Source organism: Bos mutus, chromosome 2 (assembly GCF_027580195.1).
Source record: "Bos mutus isolate GX-2022 chromosome 2, NWIPB_WYAK_1.1, whole genome shotgun sequence".
Classification (NCBI taxonomy): domain Eukaryota; kingdom Metazoa; phylum Chordata; class Mammalia; order Artiodactyla; family Bovidae; genus Bos; species Bos mutus.
The window spans coordinates 50,914,950-50,932,829 of NC_091618.1; the positions used below are offsets into that span (position 1 = coordinate 50,914,950).

At 40.5% G+C, this 17,880-nt stretch overlaps 1 protein-coding gene across 2 annotated transcripts in view; it reads left to right on the forward strand.

Moving 5' to 3' along the window:
* HECW2 (HECT, C2 and WW domain containing E3 ubiquitin protein ligase 2) overlaps positions 1–17,880 on the forward strand; it is a 432,558-nt gene that overhangs the window by 257,571 nt on the left and 157,107 nt on the right. For both annotated transcript variants that reach the window (XM_070388859.1, XM_070388865.1), the window contains one exon: positions 10,291–10,398. In XM_070388859.1, the coding sequence (XP_070244960.1) occupies positions 10,291–10,398 (108 nt within the window). The remainder of the gene's footprint in view (positions 1–10,290; positions 10,399–17,880) is intronic.

Consider the following 17,880-nt stretch of genomic DNA (forward strand, 5'->3'; position numbering starts at 1 on the left):
TTTTCAAATCCAAATTATATTTGGATATGTTTGATATGTCTGGTCATCTCACCTATATATATTTTTATTATCTTCAAAACCTATTCATAGGACATTTTCTGGAATCCAAAAATCATATAGAAAAAATTAATCTTTAAAAGATTACTTTCACACTATCTCTCTGTGTGAAATATTATGGGGAAGGAAGAGTTTGGTGCATGAAAGACTTTATGCTTATGGTATTTTAGGTCTCAGTGGCATTTTAAAAGAATTTATTTTTTAAAATTAATCTTTACAATCATATAGTAAGTTAATAAATATAATTAACCTTCCTTTCCAAGGAAGAAAGGAGAAACGGATTGAAATACCTTAATGACTAGCTTAAATGTGTAGATCTCCGAAAGTATAGCTCCATATTCATCTCCCAAAGACGTTTCAAACTTGATAGACCAGCTCCGTATTCATTATACACAGTCACAGGGAATGCTGATCATTCCTCTTTGGTTCTCCTTTAATACTTTACAAAGTATGCACGCCTCTATCCTAGCAGTTTTAGTATTGCGTTGTACCTTAAATGCCAGTCTTTTCCTACTACGCTGCCATCTCCTTATGGCAGGAGATGGGGTATTGGCTTTCATAGTAGTCGGTCAACAAAAACCATTCAAGGGAAGGAAGGAAAGAAAGGAGGATGGAACAAACTGACAAATGAGAGGGAAGTGATTAATGAGATGTGCATGGCAGATGTGACTGCTCAGTTTCCCTGGAGATTACCATGGAACAAGTTTTTTCCACGTGAGGTATTTTTGTAGTATTGTATCAGAATCAACTGAATGAGGTGTTTGCTAAAATTCAGATCCCTGCATCCTGACTCAAACCTACTAACTAGAAATCTGTGTTTTGGAGAATCCCACAGTATTCATTGTGAGCCATGGAGTTAGGCAATCCTTGCCCTGGAGGATCAGTTAGCTGAAGAGGAAGGTGCAGGCATGCTCAGTCATGTCCGACTCTGGCAACCCCGTCGACTGTAGCCTGCCAGATTCCTCTGTCCATGGCATTTTCCAGGCAAGAATACTGGAATGGGTTACCATTTCCTCCTCTGGGGATCTTCCCAACCCAGGGTTGAACCCATATCTCCTGTGGCTCCTGCATAGGCAGGTGGGTTCTTTACCACTGAGACACTTGGGAAGCAAATGTGTAGGAGATGTTGGTAAATCAGCTTATATAGAGATTTTGTTTAAGACAAGGTAAAACCATGTGGTTTTCATTAAGGGAAAGAGACAGTTTCTCATCTAATTAACCAAATCTGAGAAAGTTCTCTGAGCTACTATACTCTATAATTAGTGAAAGAGAGTTTTGTGTAGTGTAATCTTATATGCCTGCTCCTTTATTCCTGGGTCCGAATACTTTGTTTTTCCCTTGGAGAAGCAGACTTAACATAAGTAGTTCTAGTATTAAAAACAAAATTAACTGGGGTAGCCCTAAAGAGTACAGCTGATCTTTGAACAACATGGGTTTGAATTACTCAGGTCTACTAATACTCGATTTTTTTCAGTATAAATACTGTAGTTCTACACGATCCATGGTTGGTTGAAATTGTGGATGTGAAACTACCTGTGGATAAGGAGGAACCCATTGAATATGCAGAGAGCTGACTATAGGTTGATTTTTGACTGCAGAGAGGGGCAGTTTGCCTAACCCCTGCTTTTGTTGAAGTTCCAGTTCAGTCGTTCAGTCGTGTCTGACTCTTTGTGACCCCATGAACCGCAGCACGCCAGGCCTCCCTGTCCATCACCAACTCCCGGAGTTCACCCAAACCCATGTCCACTGAGTCGGTGATGCCATCCAACCATCTCATCCTCTGTCATCCCCTTCTCCTCCTGCCCTCAATCTTTCCCAGCATCAGGGGCTTTTCAAATATGTCAGCTCTTCACATGAGGTAGCCAAAGTATTGGAGTTTCAGCTTCAGCATAAGTCCTTCCAATGAATATTCAGGACTGATCTCCTTTAGGATAGACTGGTTGGATCTCCTTGCAGTCCAAGGGACTCTCAAGAGTCTTCTCCAACACCACAGTTCAAAAGCTTCAATTCTTCAGCGCTCAGCTTTCTTTATAGTCCAACTCTCACATCCATACATGACCACAGGAAAAACCATAGCCTTGACTAGATGGACCTTTGTTGACAAGTAATGTCTCTGCTTTTCAATATGCTGTCTAGGTTGGTTATAACTTTCCTTCCAAGGAGTAAGCATCTTTTAATTTCATGGCTGCAATCACCATCTGCAGTGATTTTGGAGCCCAGAAAAATAAAGTCTGCCACTGTTTCCACTGTTTCCCCATCTATTTCCCATGAAGTGATGGGACCAGATGCCATGATCTTCGTTTTCTGAATGTTGAGCTTTAAGCCAACTTTTTCACTGTCCTCTTTCACCTTCATCAAGAGGCTCTTTAGTTCTTCTTCACTTTCTGCCATAAGGGTGGTATCATCTGCGTATCTGAGGTTATTGATATTTCTCCCAGCAATCTTGATTCCAGCTTGTGCTTCTTCTAGCCCAACATTTCTCATGATGTACTCTGCATATAAGGTAAATAAGCAGGGTGACAATATATAGCCTTGACATACTCCTTTTCCTGTTTGGAACCAGTTTGTTGTTCCATGTCCAGTTCTTACTCTTGCTTCCTGACCTGCATACAGGTTTCTCAAGAGGCAGGTCAGGTGGTCTGGTTTCCCCACTCTTTCAGAATTTCCCACAGTTTATTGCGATCCACACATTCAAAGGCTTTGGCATAGTCAATAAAGCAGAAATTGATGTTTTTCTGGAACTCTGTTACTTTTTTGATGATCCATTGGATGTTGGCAATTTGATCTCTGGTTCCTCTGCCTTTGTTGAAGGGCTAACTGTAATTTTAAAAAAACAGTAAATGAAATCAGTTGGGAAATATCATGGATTGCTAAAATAAGGCAAGAGTAAAGATTTTTAAGAATTTTCTTGATTATGATCCCACAATATTCACAAATAGGTATGAAAATTTTATTAGAAGGATTTTAGGGCTTTTGGGGTGTGCACTATGCCTATATATTTAGAGAAAATGTACTGCCAACTAGATTTATAAGAGAACAAAGAATATGTAAGAGACATGAGTAGGCAAGCTTTATATAAACTCTGCCAAACCATTTAGAGAAGAATATTTAAGTACATGCATTAAACATCTCCAATGTTTTTATGATTATATTCCAGCTAGAAAGTTACCTAAATATCTAGAATATACACTCCAAGAATATAAACTTCATTTGTAACTGTAACAGACACTTTAATCTTGGTAGGAAGGAAAATAAGAATGTGAATGAGAAAAGGGGCAAGGAGCAAAAGCAGGAAAATATACCTCATGGAGGCTGAGGTGTTTCTAAGTTGGGAGGAAGAATCTAATGGTCAAGGTGAGAGAAGGTGCTGATAGAAGTGTTTGAGTCAAGGGCACCACCATTATTGCCTAGAACTCTGGGCAAGAAATAAGATATGGGTACAGAAAAGATGACAGTAGGGAGATGGAGAAACCAGAGAGATGGGGGCTCATATCATATGTTCTGGATGTTGTAGAATGCACGGTACCTTGCTCTAAGTCATAGGGTAAAAATTAGAGGATATGAGGACAGATGTACACAGTTCTTAAGAGAAATGGGGAAGGGAAGTGGCCAAGTATAAACAGAACAATTGATAATTGAGTTTAAAGAGCAATGACATTTATTTGATCTCTCAGAATCTTTGTTGAATTAATGGAAGAAATAGATGCATATATTATATCTATATGATAACATCTAGGGAATTTAGAACCCTTTCTTTGGTATAGTATTTTATATTCAATTATTTTTCTTCTTTGGAGTAGAGGCATTTAAGAAAGATTAAATTGCCTAAAATAGATGTTAAATGAGGGTAAAGAAAAACAAGTTACACAATCTGGGAAAAAATATTCTGTCCTCAAATATCCATGAAAAGCAGATCTGAGCAGAGAACCACAGTCACTAAGAAGGTGTTCTTTGGCTAGGTGAGAACGGATTGCAACCTAATTGAAGGTGTTTACCAACTTTAAAACCGACTTTTAAAACTTTTAAAAAGTTTTAGTCTGAAGGACAAATTAAAATCAGTGTTCTTGAAACAAAGACAAAGGATGAGTCATCTATTTAGTTTTTAGAATGGTGCCACCAGGCTGGCCAGAGTTCTGCTGTCTCATGGCAGTGGGAGCTGGAGCCGTGGAGGTTGTGAACACTACTGTAAAATACTGTGACCCTACTCTGTGATCCTACACTGGTTTATTTCTAGGAATTTTATATCTTCAGTTAAGAGTAACTGTCACTCAATGTCAAGAGTGCTACTGTCTGTCAGGGATGATGAATTATCAGAAATATAATCTCATCAGAGAAAATTTTCCATGTAGAATAGCCAGAATATTAACCAACTTGGGTAACTCCTACGTGACAGACACTATGCATGGTGGGAATAAGACCTTCCCCATGAAGGTTTACAGGATTGTTTCTCACTATGACATTTGGGGCTTAAAAGAAAAGAGCAGACCCATCAAACATCTGCTCTGGGCCTTTTCATCCTAATTCTGATTCATTTCCCATCATATATGGGACGTTTGAGTTCCTTATGAGTCTGAATGATCACGGTACCTTTTCAACATTTTGCTTCCAGAGACTAGGCTTTATTTCTTTAAATATCATAAATTTAACCAAATCGAGTCATCCATATTGCCTATAAACCAACGATAGGAGCTAAAGTCAGAGATATATGGTTTATGCTAACCCATGAGCTGGTAGGTGATTTGAACACCTTACTCTAGGTCTCTTTCTTGGTTAAGGGTCTGAGGAGGAAGCACCCATAACTTGTTCTCCCTTATTTCTGACTTCTGAGACCAAGGGAGGATATTCATGCAGTGCAGTATTTCTACCTCGAAGTGAATATAATAGGCAAAGAAAAAGTTACTAGTGGCTCTTTTTGGAACAGGAGATGCTGGCACTGGTTCTCTGACACGATTCTCCTCCAGGGAACATGTAAAGGGTTGTGTCAAGCCCCAGGAATCACTTCTGTGTGGAGATAAGTCCTCTTATGATAATTCTCATCTCATTACCCCCACCCTCCCCTCTGTTTCTGCTCTTCAGTGCTCCATCTCCCTAGGGTTAATATGTCAGAAGTGTATACTTGGTTTGGCTTAACTGATGGCTTGGGAGAAAAAGTTTAGTAATAGTAGAAGTGACAACCCTCTTACGGTGAGGTCACACTTTAAGACGTATAATTTTGTGGAAGTTGCATTTTATCATTGTGATCCTAAAATGAGATTTGTTGTTGCCTGTCTTTCCTGAGGCCTCAAGAGGAAACTGACACAACAGTATTTTCAGAAAACTTCTCATGTGCATGGCTGTCTGGCATTTTGAACAGTTGGACGGACACCTTCTACTCCCTGTGCCTGTGTTCTGCTCCCCTCAGGGTCCAGCTTCCTGAAGCCTTCCATGTGACCAACAGCTAGTACAATACATCTGTTTGTGAAAACATGAGAGTCTCTGTTCCTATGCAAGCAACTTTGCCCATTAAAGTATGTTTTAGAGAAGAAGCTACCTTTGTTGTCTAAACTGGAGAAGTGATACAGTCTCAGTGATTCTGGTTCAAGTCAGGCCTCATGGGTCTAAATCACTGAATGACTTTTAGGATGGTAATTGTGTCTGTTAGGAATTTTGTTCGGCCACAAATGACAGAAACCCAACCACAGGGGCTTAAATAACTAGGAATTTATTTTTGCCTCAGTAGCAAGAAGTCTGAGGGCCATTCAGGGTTCAAAGGATCATCATGGATGTTTCTAGCTTCTTCCTCTGTCATCCTTAGCTTGTGGCTCTCATCTAAGGGGAGAGGAGGTGGGAGGGGAGAGCAAAAAGATTATTGAGTGTCCTCTTATCAATCTTAATAATAATAGCTTCCCCAGAAGTCCCACCCAGTAGAATTCAACCCACATGCACTGGCCACATGCCACCCTTAGCTGCATTTAAGGGTAACTATTTTAACTGGGTACATTGTTACCTTGGACAGAATTGGGGTTCAGTTGACAAAGAAGAGGCTCAAGGGAGAGGCAGTGAGCAGCATCTGCCCCGAGGAGCCACATGCCATCTTTCAAATCAGTTTTAGGTGATACTTGAGTGCCTTCTAAATATCAGTGTGGTTGTATTTCTGTGATGGAATGGAGTGGATTGCCTTGTGTTGTTTTTCTGAAAGGAGGTGACACTGCTTCTTGGCCTTTCACCGTAAAGGCCAAGACTTGACTTATGCTGTGTTGAGTACAGACAGCAGAAAGGACCACTCCTCCCAGACCTCTTCGACTTCTCAATGTCATAAAACCAGTGGGCTCCAAGGGAAACCACAGACAGAAATCCCTCAGAGCTGGATTATCTGACCCCTCCCATGGACCACCTTCTGTTTCTTTTATGCTCTTAAGAATTGGGGTTTTTATTCTCAGGACTATGCATTGGACTTTGAACCTGTTTTCTACTTTTCCTGTTTTAGTGGATCACTGACTTCACCCTGTCTGCTTAATTTCAGCTCTCACTTAAAGTGTATGCCTAATCTTCCCTCCTAGGAAAGAGGTTTGGGGATGAAAATGAGGTGCATCTGACTTTAAGAGCCAGTGTCTCTGCGCACACACTTGTGTGCCTGTAAAACTCTGAATGGTCTCTTTCTCACATTCTTAGTTTCATTTCCTATTCCAGGACCTTAGGACCGAGCTTCAAACTAGAGTGATGTGAGCAAGTTAAAGAACATGAATCCCTTCTGCCTTCATGGTGGGGCAGAGCCTGGGGCAGCCAGAGTACCCCTGCCGTCAACTTAACGTGGTCAATGTCTCTTTCATGTACCCCGGTGTATCCTACAAATATGACCATTTTCTTAGTGCCATGAAGTCAGAGAGCTTAGAGACAATGCTGCTTTCAGGCCTATTCTTTGGATCTGTCCTTTCTGTCCTTCTTCCTCTTTCCTTCTCTTATGTTGTGTCATGGTAACCCACTGCTGACCATTGTGAACAATTATCTCAGCCAACGTGCTGACTTGCTTGGTATTTCCTGAACACTATCCATGGCAAACCTGTGCTGTGTCTTGACTCAGTTTCCTAGCTTAATATCCCCTCTCTTAACCCCATCTTGATTCTCTTGTATCCTATCAGCTTAGCTCTTCATCTTTTTCTTTTTAATATAAAATTTTATAGACAGGAGCTCATCCAATCTCTTTTTGTGTGTCATCTCATTGCTGGTTGATGAACAATCATACTCTTTGTTCTTTGCAGTTTTGTCTTTTGGCACTTTAGTGACCAACCTGGCTAAGCCCAGACATGCCATTTACTTTCCACCTGCCCACTCTTCTCCCTAGTTCTCCCTTGTAAATGCAAGTCATTAAATAAGTCATTATGAATCAGTTCAATTCAGTCACTCAGTTGTGTCCTACTCTTTGTGACCCCATGGACTGCAGCACGCCAGGCTTCCCTGCCATCACCAACTCCTGGAGCTCACTCAAACTCACGTCCATCGAGTTGGTGATACCATTGAAACATCTCATCCTTTGTCATCTGCTTTTCCTCCTGCTTTCAATCTTGTCCAGCATTAGGGATTTTTCCATGAGTCAGTTCTTCGCATCAGTTGTCCAAAGTATTGGAGTTTCAGCTCCACCATCAGTCCTTCCAATGAATATTCACGACTGATTTCCTTTAGGATTGACTGATTGGATCTCCTTGCAGTCCAAGGGACTCTCAAGAGTCTTCTCCAACACCACAGTTCAAAAACATCAATTCTTTGGTGCTCAGCTTTCTTTATAGTCCAACTCTCATATCCATACATGACTCGGAAAAACAATAGCTTTGACTAGATGGACCTTTGTTGGCAAAGTAATGTCTCTGCTTTTTAATATACTGTCTAGGTTGGTCATAACTTTCCTTCTAAGGAGTAAGTGTCTTTTAATTTCATGGCTGCAATCATCATCTGCAGTGATTTTGAAGCCCAGAAAAATAAAGTCTGACACTGTTTCCACTGTTTCCCCATCTATTTCCCATGAAGTGATGAGACCGGATGCCATGATCTTCGTTTTCTGAATGTTGAGTTTTAAGCCAGCTTTTTCACTCTCCTCTTTCACTTCCATCAAGAGGCTCTTTTGTTCTTCTTTGCTTTCTTCCATAAGGGTGGTATCATCTGTATATCTGAGGTTACTGATATTTCTCCCGGCAATCTTGATTCCAGCTTGTGCTTCATCCAGCCTGGCATTTCACATGATGTACTCTGCATATAAGTTAAGTAAGCAGGGTGACAATATACAGCCTTGATACTCCTTTCCTGATTTGGAACCAGTCTGTTGTTCCATGTCCAGTTCTAAGTGTTGCTTCTTGACCTGCGTATAGATTTCTCAGGAGGCAGGTCAGGTGGTCTGGTATTCCCATCTCTTGAAGAATTTTCCACAGTTTGTTGTGATCCACACAGTCAAAGGCTTTGCCATAGTCAATAAAGCAGAGGTAGATATTTTTCTGGAACTCTCTTGCTTTTTTATGATCCAACGAATGTTGGCAATTTGATCTCTAGTTCCTCTGCTTTTTCTAAATCCGGCTTGAATATCTGGAAATTCAAGGTTCACGTACTGTTGACGCCTGGCTTTGAGGATTTGAGCATTCCTTTGCTAGCATGTGAGATGAGTGCAGTTGTGTGGTAGTTTGAACCTTCTTTGGCCTTGCATTTCTTTGGGATTGGAATGAAAACTGATCTTTCCAGTCCTGTGGCCACTGCTGAGTTTTCCAAATTTGCTGGCAGATTGAGTGTGACATGTTCACAGCATCATCTTTCAGGATTTGAAATAGCTCAACTGGAATTCCATCACCTCCACTAGCTTTGTTCATAGTGATGCTTCCTAAGGCCCGCTTGACTTCACATTCCTGGATGTCTAGGTGAGTGATCACACCATTGTGATTATCTGGGTCTTGAAGATCTTTTTTGTATAGTTCTTCTGTGCATTCTTGCCATCTCTTGTTAATATCTTCTGCTTTTGTTAGGTCCATACCATTTCTGTCCTTTATCGAGCCCATCTTTGCATGAAATGTTCCCTTGGTATCTCTAATTTTCTTGAAGAGATGTCTAATCTTTCCCATTCTATTGCTTTCCTCTATTTCTTTGCATTGATCGCTGAGGAAGGCTTTCTTATCTCTCCTTGCTGTTCTTTGGAACTCCGCATTCAGATGTTTATATCTTTCCTTTTCTCCTTTGTCTTAGCTTCTTTTCTTTTCTCAGCTCTTTGTAAGGCCTCCTCAGACAGCCATTTTGCCTTTTTGCATTTTTTTTTTCCCTTGGGGATGGTCTTGATCACTGTCTCCTGTACAATGTCATGAACCTCCGTCCATAGTTCTTCAGGCACTGTGTTATCAGATCTAATCCCTTGAATCTGTTTGTCACGTCCACTGTCAAATTGTAAGGGATTTGATTTAGGTCATACCTGAATGGTCTAGTGGTTTTCCCTACTTTCTTCAATTTAAGTTTGAATTTGTCAATAAGGAGTTCATGATCTGAGCCACAGTCAGCTCCCAGTCTTGTTTTTTCTGACTGTATAGAGCTTCTCTATCTTTGCCTGCAAAGAATTTTGGTATTGACCATCTGGTAATGTCTATGTGCAGAGTCTTCTGTTGTGTTGTTGGAAGAGGGTGTTTGTTAAGACCAGTGCGTTCTCTTAGCAAAACTCTGTTAGCCTTTGTCCTGCTTCATTCTGTACTTCAAGGCCAGATTTGCCTGTTACTCCAGGTATCTCTTGATTTCCTACTTTTGCATTCCAGTACCCTGTGATGCACTGCTGACCCATAGCTCCACAGGAGACACTCAAACACTCAAAGACAGGTCTGGCTCAGTCTCTGTGGAGTCTCCTGGTGTGCACAAGATTTTAGTTTGAGTTCTCTGAGCATTTCTGTTGGGTATGGGGTTTGATTCTAAACACAGTTTCATTCCTCCTACCATTTTGCTTGGGCTTCTCCTTTGCCCTTGGATGTAGGGTATATTTTTTCTTGGTGGGGTCCAACATTCTCCTATTGACGATTGTTCACCAGTGAGTTGTAATTTTGGAGTTCTCACAGGAGAAGATGAGCTCATGTCCTTCTACTCTGCCATCTTAAATAACCAACCGTCATTAACAATAGTGTTCATTAATATTTCCCTCTTTACTTTTTTCCATTTATTTTAGAACTCATACTACATGTTTGAGCTAAGGAAAGACAAAGAAGTTAAATTATAAGCTTAAAAGTATTCATTTGGTTTTTCCAGATGAGAATTCTCCAGCCAACTTCTGGGATTCTAAAAACAGGGGTGTGACTGGAACACAAAAAGGACAAATTGTATGGAGAATTGAGCCTGGGCCCTATTTCATGGAGCGTAAGTACCTAAGTGTTAACATAAGTTTGTATTTGAACATTTCAGAAATATGCAGAAATCTATGAAGTCTTTTATGAATTTTATTGTAAAAGTTTTTGATTCTTATTTATAAATATATGCCATGTCACCCCAAACTGTAAAATATTTTCTTTTGAGAAATATTCATTAGAGAATGTAACTGTGGTTTGAAAAAACTGTATGTATGTCTCTAGATGTGTGTGCGTATAACATATATCTGATGAATGTATGGTATATAAATTCTGTGATTATTTTGTTACACATTTTATATACCCTTGTTCTTCATTTATAATTAATACTATATTAATTTCAAAGGGCAGAAAGGATAATTCAAGATTTCAGTTAATTTACGAATTTTATTTGCCTCTAGGATACTTCACTATTATTTTTCCCAACAGAAGAATAAGTTTTGCTTTTGGGTCTTGGTCTTTCCAAGTGTAGATGAGATAATCTGGGGCACATTACCATAGAAGTCATTTACTAGGCATCAGAGATTGGCTGCAAATATCCATTACCCAGTTGATTTGATGTTATATTTATTTATAAACACACATCCTATGTGCAGTACTTCTATATAGTTATATATATATGTATATGTATATACACACATAGCACATGTATGCATATAAATGATTTACTGGTCTGTCCAGGTTAACTTCTACATTTACAGAGTTTATTTTTCTGCAGTAGAAAAAACTGAGCTCTTTAAAATGTTTCTGAGCTGTTTAACTCCATAGTAAGAATTAAGTTTTCTATATGGAATTTAATATAAGAAAGAGAGAATATACTGGTACCAGAGATACTGGTACTTAAGAATGATACCTCAGTTCAGTTAAGTCACTCAGTCACGTCTGACTCTTTGCAACCCCACGGACTGCAGCAGGCCAGGCTTCCCTGTCCATCACTAACTCCCAGAACTTACTCAAACTCATGTCCATTTAGTCAGTGATGCTATCCAACTATCCCATCCTCTGTTGTCCCCTTCTCCTCCTGCCTTCAATCTTTCCCAGCATCAGGGTCTTTTCCAGTGAGTCAGTTATTTGCATCAGGTGGCCAAAGTATTCGATTTTCAGCTTCAGCATCAGTTCTTCCAGTGAATATTCAGGACTGATTTCCTTTAGGATGGACTAGTTGGATCTCAGTTTGATTAAAAACGGAAACCTGCTGTAAGCATATCTGTTTTGAAGCATGTAAACTTCTGTAATATAAAAAGTCATTTAAAATATTAACAGCTATTATTTTTGAATTGCCTTTAAAGATATCAGATAATTTGTTTGACCATTTTACTGGTAGGTCAGCATTTCACAGCTTTCTCTAATCCCACTTGTGCCCTATAAGGAGTGTCTTTTTCTTCAGAGTTTAATTTCTGGTTTGTTTTTAAACCTTATGTGTAATGTGGTTGTTAAGAGAAAATGTTCATCATGTAACAGTAAGTGAGGGGTGTGGGAAGCAGATATATGAAGCATTAGTTCAGTTGCTCAGTCACGTCCAACTCTTTGGAACTCCATGGACTGAAGCACACCAGGCTTCCCTGTCCATCAACAACTCCCGGAGCCTACTCAAACTCATGTCCATTGCATCGGTGATGCTGTCCAACCATCTCATCCTCTCCTAGCTAATACAACATGTACGAAAAAGTCTCGGAGATTCACCAAAGTGTGAACAACAGTTGTATCTGGGAGGTGAGATTATGGGCGATTTGTTTTTATTGCCTTATTTTTCATCTTTACTTTCTGACACTAGTCCAGCTGCTGTTTCTAAGTAATGAGAAGCGTAAGTGATAAAAGAATCTGGTAAAAAATGGAATGGGAAGTAGCTGGGTTTACTTTCAATGTGATTCCTCCTTTGAAAAGATCCCTGGGCTTAAGAGGCTGATCTAGCTGAGAAATACTGCCAATTGAACTTCAGGGAAAACCTTCCTGTTGGCTCTAAAATGCTGATGACTTCTAGGAATGATTGCCTTTTGATGGAGTGTGCAGATTCCCATTATGAGACTCATGTGAGCACCTGGGAAGAGGTCAGTGCCACATGCTGCTGTAATTTGGAACATTAAAAAAAAACCCCATTTACAGAATATCCCACTTGCCATGATTGATTTTCTTTCTCCATGAAGTGTGAATTAGAGATTTGTAATGTCCTGGCTGATTAGGATATAGTGAGCATCTCTGTCTTGACAAATGTCTTTCTTTACATCTCACTGTTAATGTTTAGCAGAAGTGGGCTTGACATTGAAGTTAGGAATTGGGAATGCTTTTGGTTTTCTCTTCTACTTTAGCATTTCCACCTTAATTCTTCGCACAGTGAGGGTATTATGCAGCACGATTGTGAAACTGGAAATATTCATTAATACCTTTTTAAGGACTGAGTAAAGCTATATAAGTTAAAGTGAAAGTGAATAGAAAGTACAGAACAATTTGGCTTTAGAATAAGCTTATCTTCATTCATCAGAATGGGGTCTCCCCCAGGACACATTTCTATCCCTTTGAAATCCATTCGGTGTAAAAATCTCAGGTGTTATTTATATCAGTGCTTAGAAGTGTAGTCCGTGTCTTTTAGACGTCATTTTTTTTTTTTATTCCATGTCTAGCTTGAGCAGATCCAGGGGGACTTCCCAGCATAATGAAGTTATGTATGAATCTCTGGAGATAATAGTGTGAAACGTAAAAAAAAAAAATTGGGATTGGGGAATGGGTTAACCATATCTATGTTTTCAACCTCTGATCTTGAAAACTTATGACGTTAAAAACTTTTGCTTTCATCTTCAGAAAGAACATTTATCTTTAGCTAATCAGAAGTCCAAGTAAAGTAAAATTCTCTGAAAATTGACTTAAGTTTGTGGGCAAACCTGGGTTTGAGCACTATTTAGGCTGTTTCTGAAAGTAAAGATGGCTTTTGTTTATCTGGACAAACCTCCAGAGGAGGCAGGTGACCCAGACTTACAGGGCCCACTGGGATGAATTTGAAGGACAAAGACAGGTTTAATTTTAGGTAAATGACCTTCCTAGACATTGGAGAGGACGAGCCGCTTCATGTGTGCTCACTTGTCACAAGACTGTCAGAATTCCTCAAATGAGGTCATGCTCATGGAAAATGAATGGATCACCTGTGCAATGTATATTCTTGAGTTTTGACATCTAAGAGGTTTCAAAAATTGTTTTGGCATGTTAGAACATCTATTTTATTCTATGTAGTCTTTCATAGACTTTGGTCATTCATTCATTCAGACCTGCTTTTTGTCCTTCCTTCATCCCTTCCATTTATTTGTTCATTATGTCCCCAGCCATCATGAAGTATTTGGTTAAGTCCAACTTATTGCCAGGCATCATTCAAGAACTCACTAAGTCCTGGATCAGTATGAGCTTAGAAATAGTCAACTACATTGCTGTGTACTGAACTGAACTGCTTTGTGATCATTAATGATGATAACAGAACATTGCTATTTGTAAAAGTTATCTAGTATTTTCACATATCGTATCTGTCTCAGCCCTGGGAAGTAGATAGGGTTAGGAAGCTGTGCAGTATGGATGCATGTGGCTTGTGTAAGTGACACCCTCACCTCTGATTGGCATTCAAGTTTGAAACAGAACCTTTGTGGGTGGCTTTTTAATGGGTGGGGGTAAAGGGGAGAGCCTCAGCTTTTTATTTGTATTGTCGGAGCCCCTGCTATAACTTTCTCCTTTGCTAAGCCCTTTTCAACCGACGTCAGAAGGGCCTTTTTGCCCCTTAGAGAGATTTGGCTCTTTTCATGCTCTACGAGCATACTTACATTTTAGTTCCAGTGACTTCTCTCATCCTGTTAGGATGTGCCACATTTCACTGATGCAGTCTGTCTTTGATATTCAAGATTGTTTTTCTGAGCTTAAGCACGGGAAGCCCTGGTTCTTTCAGGCTGCATGCTGTTGCTTAGTCACCAAGTCTGGTCTGACTCTTTTGTGACCCCATGGACTGTAACCTGCCAGGCTCCTCTATCCATAGGATTTCTCAGGCAGGAGTACTGGAGTGGGTTGTCATTTCCTTTTCCAGCGCATCTTCTACACCTAGTACTCTTTACCGTTGAGCCACGAGGAAAGCCTTCTGGCTGCATTTGCTCTCATTAAAGAGATGATGATGCGGTAACATATAACCAAGTGAGCACGTCACTAGAACTATGGGTGAATTTTGTCAAAAGCATGAGAATTGGAATGTGTTTACTCTTTTTCAACTTGTGGCCTCTGAATAAAAGAGCCTATCAATAGGAATCATAATATTAAGAATTTATTAAAAGCACAAAGGCAGTGGTTAAAATCTTGTTTTCTGAATTATTGCAATTAGCTTGATTTTTTTTTAAATTTTTTTTTAAATTTTATTTTATTTTTAAACTTTACATAATTGTATTAGTTTTGCCAAATATCAAAATGAATCCACCACAGGTATACATGTGTTCCCCATCCTAAACCCTCCTCCCTCCTCCCTCCCCATACCATCCATCTGGGTCGTCCCAGTGCACTAGCCCCAAGCATCCAGTATCGTGCATCGAACCTGGACTGGCAACTCGTTTCTTACATGATATTTTACATGTTTCAATGTCATTCTCCCAAATCTTCCCACCCTCTTCCTCTCCCACAGAGTCCATAAGACCGTTCTATACATCAGTGTCTCTTTTGCTGTCTCGTACACTGGGTTATTGTTACCATCTTTCTAAATTCCATATATATGCGTTAGTATACTGTATTTATGTTTTTCCTTCTGGCTTACTTCACTCTGTATAATAGGCTCCAGTTTCATCCACCTCATTAGAACTGATTCAAATGTATTCTTTTTAATGGCTGAGTAATACTCCATTGTGTATATGTACCACAGCTTTCTTATCCATTCATCTGCTGATGGACATCTAGGTTGCTTCCATCTCCTGGCTATTATAAACAGTGCTGCAATGAACATTGGGGTACATGTGTTTCTTTCCCTTCTGGTTTCCTCAGTGTGTATGCCCAGCAGTGGGATTGCTGGATCATAAGGCAGTTCTATTTCCAGTTTTTTAAGGAATCTCCACACTGTTCTCCATAGTGGCTGTACTAGTTTGCATTCCCACCAACAGTGTAAGAGGGTTCCCTTTTCTCCACACCCTCTCCAGCATTTATTATTTGTAGACTTTTGGATCGCAGCCATTCTGACTGGTGTGAAATGGTATCCCGGACGAGCCCCCAAGATGAAAGGTTGTTGTTTGGACCTCCATGTGGGCAGTTTGAATCCCAGTTTGGAGTCCCAGGTACGGGGGCAAAGTAAGAGGACAGGAGGGAGCTGAAGATTTCACGCCCAAATCTATACCCTTAGGATATAAGTCTGGCATATTTCGCAGAGAGAAAAAGGGCAACACATATGCTACTTCTACCCATTTCCCTTGTTCCTTACAGAACAGGTCTAATTGTGGAACAGTATTATACTTAAGAGACCCTCCAACTGGCCACCGTTCGTCGCCGTCCTCCAATGGATACCGTGGCCATGCAGTATCACATAGGAAGACCAGGTGTGTCTTCTTTAAGCCCTGGGGATCAAATCTATCCCAGTTTTTTAGGATACAGTTCAAAGGAGTGAGGCTGGAATTGTTAGCTCCCATCTGTAAGAGAGAAAAAAAGCGACCAGCGCCATTTTTTCTACCGGAGGCGTCCCTCCCTGCTCTAGATGGGGGTGTAGACAGACGTTACACCAAAAGCTTTTCCTTCCTGGTCGGACTTAGTCTGTCCCTTACCGACGCAGGCGCCGTACTCGTCCCTCCCGGTTCTACCACCGAGATGGGGTGGGGATGTACCAGGGGTAGACTTGATAGCATCCCTACTTGACGTCCAGCTCTTCACCCTTAACCTTGTTTGCCTCTGATGTCACCCGGGGTGAATCAGAGTAACCTTCCGGAATGCCTCCCAAGCTAAGACTACCGGGGGAAACATTCGTCACCTGAGTGCCTGTGCACGACCCTGAGTATTTCCTGACCACAATAAGACCGACGCGAACATAAAACTGAGATGTTCTTTTCAAGCATCACCACACCAGTATAACAGCCTCTTCTGATCCACTAAGAGCTGGCATTACCAAAGAAAAAAAACCCATCACAGTCCCAATCTGAGTAACCTTTAACCTCAGAGATGTTCTGGGAGCTAGAGCTCCATCTAGCTTCCGAACTTTCGATTCCTAGCGAGGCTAGACACTTTCTTGACTACGAATCCAAGTTTGGGACCTAAGCCACAGTATACAATAACAGTAGAGATCACAAGTCCCTTGAAAGTCTATGATCCGATAGATTAGGTTAGTACTTCTAATTCCCAAGGAGTTATGAAATGGTCAAAGAGACCGAAAAGTTTGACCGAGAAAGGAGAGTTCGGTCTACACGCTTTGCCCATTTCTGGTCGGTTCCTGAAGGAGACATTGGGTGCCTCTTGGCATTGGCAGGTCGGTATAACGCCCCGACAGGTTTCTGCCATAAGCCCTATGAGATCACCGTGGAACCGCAGAGCAGAGCTCCTTACTTGTTTCACGCAGGGCATGCCATTCATTCACACAAGCACACGGTAGAGTTAGTAAAGCATAGCAGAAAACGTGTTCGCTAAGAGAACAAAGAACTAAAGCTCCAAGCATCCTTACCTTGTCCTGAAGGATCCCGGACAAGCCCCCAAGATGAAAGGTTGTTGTTGAATCACGCGAATACACCGGGATTCTTGGCCCCCGGAGGAGAAGAATTCAATCCGGGGCCAGAGACGAGGATTGATCGCTCAGAGCTTTTGTGTAGTAAAGTTTTATTAAAGTATAAAGGAGATAGAGAAAGCTTCTGACATAGGCATCAGAAGGGGGCAGAAAGAGTACCCGCTTGCTAGTGTTAATAATGAGGTTATATAATCCAGAGAATGTCTGGAGGTTGTAAAGACCTCCTCCGACCTACTCCCATAATTTACATTTTAAGATAACACTGTCCTCAGGCAAGATACATCCTTGTAAAGACCAGGTATACTCCCATAATTAACATTTTAAAATAACAGAAGGTTGAATCCAAAGACTGTCCTTAGGCAGGATACATTATTGGTATATAATCCTAAGGAATGTGGAGAAAGAAAAAAAGTTTGTCCTTTTTTCCTCCTTGAGAATTCCAGACCCCTCTCTCCTTGGGGACCCCTAGACTCCCTATCAACCTGCCTAGGAAATGACTCTCTCATTTTAAAAATTATTCCATTTTAATGAGATAGAAATGGCTAAACGAAGGACATTTCCATCCGTCTTTATGGTTCAAAATAGTCAACTTCTAAAACTTGAGGGAAATCCAGGTTTTCTAAAAAGGAGCAAGCTATTAATTACTTCCTAAGGGAATATTGAAGGTATTTAATGTGGTAGATGATGTTTCAAAGATCCTAGTCTTTGAAACAAAATCATTTCTTGCAGAAAGTGGCTTGTAGATCCTTTTTTTTCAAAGAAGGCTTGAAATGGAATCTTACACTAATGCCT